The sequence below is a fragment of the Vigna umbellata genome, chromosome 4, assembly GCF_029865625.1.
Source record: "Vigna umbellata cultivar VRB3 chromosome 4, Vumbellata_1.0, whole genome shotgun sequence".
Taxonomy (NCBI): domain Eukaryota; kingdom Viridiplantae; phylum Streptophyta; class Magnoliopsida; order Fabales; family Fabaceae; genus Vigna; species Vigna umbellata.
Genome location: NC_142168.1, coordinates 21,789,579 through 21,794,262, shown reverse-complemented (window position 1 = coordinate 21,794,262; position 4,684 = coordinate 21,789,579). Strand labels below are relative to the sequence as shown.

General features: G+C 33.7%; 1 protein-coding gene across 1 annotated transcript; it reads left to right on the top strand.

The window, feature by feature from the left end:
- The first annotated feature begins 240 nt into the window (after positions 1–240).
- Positions 241–816, top strand: LOC148199558 (uncharacterized). The gene is made up of 2 exons (XM_088112704.1): positions 241–388; positions 452–816. Exons 1-2 carry the CDS (start codon positions 241–243, stop codon positions 814–816), a joined length of 513 nt encoding a protein of 170 aa, XP_087968830.1.
- Positions 817–4,684: the final 3,868 nt, after the last annotated feature.

The following is a 4,684-nucleotide window of genomic DNA, read 5'->3' as shown; positions in this document are numbered from 1 at the left end:
CATAGCTATTTCAAATGACTTTGAACTTTTGTTATGTTATAGGACTCATTGGTTGAGCAGAGCTCCCAAGGTCAATTCACACAAGAAGGTCGTCAAGATATTCTTGCCACAGCTATTGGACGACCTGAGCATCCAGGACGGGTGCGTGCTGTTGGGACTGGCATAGGCATACGACAGTTTTTTGGGTCTTCCTCGCGTCCATATTCATATGAAAAGATGAAGGAGGAAATAAGAAAAGAGATGACGCAGGAGATCACAAAGAAGGTTCGAGCAGAGTTATATGATGAAGTTGCTGAAATGGTTGCGCGCCAGTTCCAGCAGCATTATGAGGATTATGGCAATCGTCCTCCACCATCTCCTGTAGCAGAACATGTTGTGCCCCCTACAGGTAAGGTTATTTATTTTTGCTTACTAATTTACTTTTTGCATAAACTAACATTTAATTTGACAGGTAGAAGCGGTAAAGGAAGTTGCTCAGCTGCCGGTGCCCCAGGAGACGACATGGATGACACTCGTCCATGTGAGTTATATATTCTCTCTGATACTGGGACCATGCTAGTGGCTCGTGGTACAGTGTATGAGACAGCCACTGTAGTGCATGGGGTACAGCTTGCAGAAGATGAGGTCAAGGTCACGGTCGATGAAGTTGTCATAGCGGATGCCGTTCTTCCTGTGCCTACAGATGAGTTCTTCACTGTGGAAGAAGCATTTAGGTCCTTTGTCGCCTGGCCTAGACATTTGGTTGGTCATGTATCTAATCCCCCGGTAAACACTCGTACTATATACTTCTCAATTTTAATATTTACTTCTAATTGACGTTATAACAACCATTTTTGCATTTAACAGCAGATAGGTCAAGAGGGAAGTCCTAGACTGAAGAAGACTCATTTATCTGAGGATGACCCTCTTGGTGCGTTAGACGACCTTGCTAAACTCATTTCAGAGGTGCCGATGAATGTACATTGGGATTCTACTACATTTGGAAGAGAATCTCAAATCCCATTGTACTTGCATCAGCAAGATGTTAGGGAGCTTGCGTCAGGGAGAGATGAAATTAATATTACACTTATTCAGCTGTGGATGATGTAAGTTTACGAAAACTTTTATATATATTGGTATTTTATGAACTTACTTACATCATATTATTTCTTCATTTTAGGTATCTGTTTGATGTTAGTAACAAGAAGGGGTTCAACGATGTATATGGGTTCATTGACCCTTCTATGACTCATGAGAGAAATAAATTTGATGATATCCAGACATACATCACCACCTGCTTTGGAACGGGGAAGGAGATATATTTTCTCCCTTATATACATGGGTAAGTGAAGTTTGTTAACTTCAACACATTCATTTATTAATTTTGGTATATCATTCATAAGTTATTACCAATTTCAGGTGTCATTGGCAGCTACTTGTGATCTCCGTACCGGAGAACACGGCTGTTTGGTTTTGTTCATTGCATAAGTCTCCTCCCAGCCCTCTTAGACATGCAGTAGATTGGTAAGAATCTCAATGTCTGCTCATTTTTTTTATATAAATGTATGCTAAAAGAATTTCTTTTGATAGTTCCTTTGCAGCACATATGATGTTATCTGGGAGATCTACTGCTACAGCTAAAAAGCTTGCATGGGTTTCTCTTAAGGTTTGGTATTTTAGTCCATATTTTGTTACATTTGCTTCCATTTGCTTCCATTCAAATGATGTTACTTAACATTTTATAATTATGATGATATATTGTAGTGTAATAGACAAATGGGGTCATATGAATGTGGTTACTACGTTATGTTTTGGATGATGACCATCATTCGTGCACATTACACCATTGGATGGGAAACGGTAATATTTAGGTTTGAATTTTATGTTCTCTATATTTGGATTTCATATACACTAATTGAAATCCTTGTACTTTATGCAGAGATTTAATAGGACTACTTCAATTCCAGAGAAGTCAACCCAACTTGTGAGGAAAACACTTGCAAGATATTTAATTCATTTATATAATAGTATGTAGTAGATATTAGGATATACTATGTTTTAAGTTTATGTTTCTAAGTTGTTTTATGCTTTTCTACGTTACTATAAATTGAACATGTACATTGCATTGATTTATGCTTGAAACTTGATTTATGATTACATTTTGGATTGATTTATGCTTCTAAGAATTTGATTTATGATTCCATTCAATATATTTTATGTTTTAATATGAATTTCATTTAAAATATACGTTTCTGTAATATTCTGGACTGTTCTGGTTATAAAAAGATATGCAGGTCTGTTTCTGTGATTGGGAATGTTGCAGAAACAGACACCACTTTAAAAAAAAAACGTACTTATATGCCTCGGTTCTGGTAAAAACCGAGGTCAAAAGCCTACTTACTGCCTCGGTTATGGTCAAACCCGAAGCAGAATGTGTAGCGGAGGAGAAAAAAAAAACAAAAAATGAATCTACTGCCTCAGTTGTAGCATGAACCGAGGCCGTAGAGTGCAACTTTATGCCTCGGTTACAAAGAACCGAGGCCTAATGTGCTACAAAAAAAATAAATTAAAAAACGTTAAATGTTTATGCCTCGGTTAGAAATGAACCGAGGCAGTAGGGGGTGAGTTTATGCCTCGGTTCGCAACCGAGACCAAAAGTGTTAGACTTTTTACCTCGGCTGAATATGCCTCGGTTCAGAAACCGGTGCCTATACACAAAAATAACCGCTGTCGTTTCCCCTGACTGTACTAGTGATAAATTGGATCAATTTTTCGTTTATACTAAATTAAACAATTTATACTTAATTTAAATAATTTACTTGACTTGACGTCTAATTTCGAAACATCCAGGAAACATGATAAGTGTTGGCATATATGAAAGCAGGAGATGAAGAAGAGACTTATGATCATAATGGTTGGAATGTTGAATATTTGGATTGAAATAGTGTATTTTGACCAAGAAGATGAATCATGAGTACATGAGCAGTTTCATTATTTAATTCAATGTATCATGTTATTCACATGTGAAAAGGCTTGAAGGTGAGAGCACAGGTGGGAAAAAGAGGATTGAGAAAGTCTACACTGCCAAAGCATGAGAAACGTTGCTTAATTTGCTTTTATACAAAGAAGTCTATGAAAGACTAACAATTTCGTGCAATTCTTTTAGTTTCCATTTCATGTGATTGATGACTCAATTTTCTAAAACGTTAACCAGTTAGAAAAAAAAAATTATATTGTCTGATCAATTATTGTATTTTTTCTATCATTTACTAATTTTAAAAAAATATAAAGTATGATAATAATAATATATAAAGATAAATTAACTTAGATAAAAAAATAAAAAATAAAAACCTCAATTTTGAAAATAAACTTACCCAAATTTGGAAAAAAATAACCTTTTCGACAAAAATCTTTTCCTTCCTTAAAACATTTTTGAAATGATTATTTTTTAATATAAACTAACAATCGGACTAAGAACTATTATACCTAATGACTAATTTTTTAGTGATACAAAATTTTACAAATGTAAGTATTTTATCCTTTAAGAGACCTTAACTGTAAGAAGTATTTCGCTTTATATGTTTTTATTCCATGTATTTATAATCATTCTCTACTTAATTAACCCCGTAATCAAGTACATACATACATTTAATTTCCTTAATTTAGGACTCGATATCCCTAATATTTTGTTTTATCCTTCAATTCCTTGATTTCTTGAAATACTAGTGCATATATCCGTGTTTAATAAATCTAAATTTAATTTACTTCATTTTAATTTTTTAATATTTTAATCTGAGTTTATAATTGTTTTCTTAAAACAATATAATTCTATGTGAAATTAAATTATTATTTTTTTCATAATAATTTCAATAGAAACTATTATATTATTATAGTTGTGTTATTATGAAAAAAAGTTTTTAAAGGTAATAGAATTTGTAACATCCCAAAATACAGTATAAAACGATACAATAGAATAATCACATCTAATAATATTACAACTCAGTCTTTCAAAAGAGATTCAGTACAGATATGGTTGAACGACCTTACAATATAACGAGAAGTTAAAATTGCACACTAGCTATAACAAGGCCGAACGGTTTACAAAAGAAAAATGGGTAAAAAATGATCGAACGGTCATCGTACAATTAAACTAACTAATGACCGAACAGTTCTACAAAAGAAGTAGCCAAGAGAGGTACAAACGGTAGTACAAAGAAAACCATAAGGACTAGGACCTCCTGCCATTCCCACACATGACTCACCCTTCTTTACGTGAGAACGAGTAATCACGGAATATCAGGATGAACCGCCAGCTTAGCATGCCCACATTCATACTTTACCAATTCCAATATACATTCATGAGATATTCCTCCCCAGAATACTCGGTCATAACCATACTCATTTCTTTTACATCGTATTCCATCATCTTTAATTTTATATATATATATATATATATATATATATATATATATATATTATATTTTATATATTTTTTGTAATTTTATTTAAATTTTATTATAATATTTAATAAAAATATATTTTTTTAAATATTTGTGGGGTATCTGCGGGTATCCACGGATATTCACAGGTTTTAAAATATCTGCGGATATTTTTTAAGCGGATATCCGTGCGGGTAGCGAGTCGGGTAGCGAGTCGGGTAGCGGGTCGGGTAGCGGGTGTATTTGTTTTTGTCGGGTCGGATTGC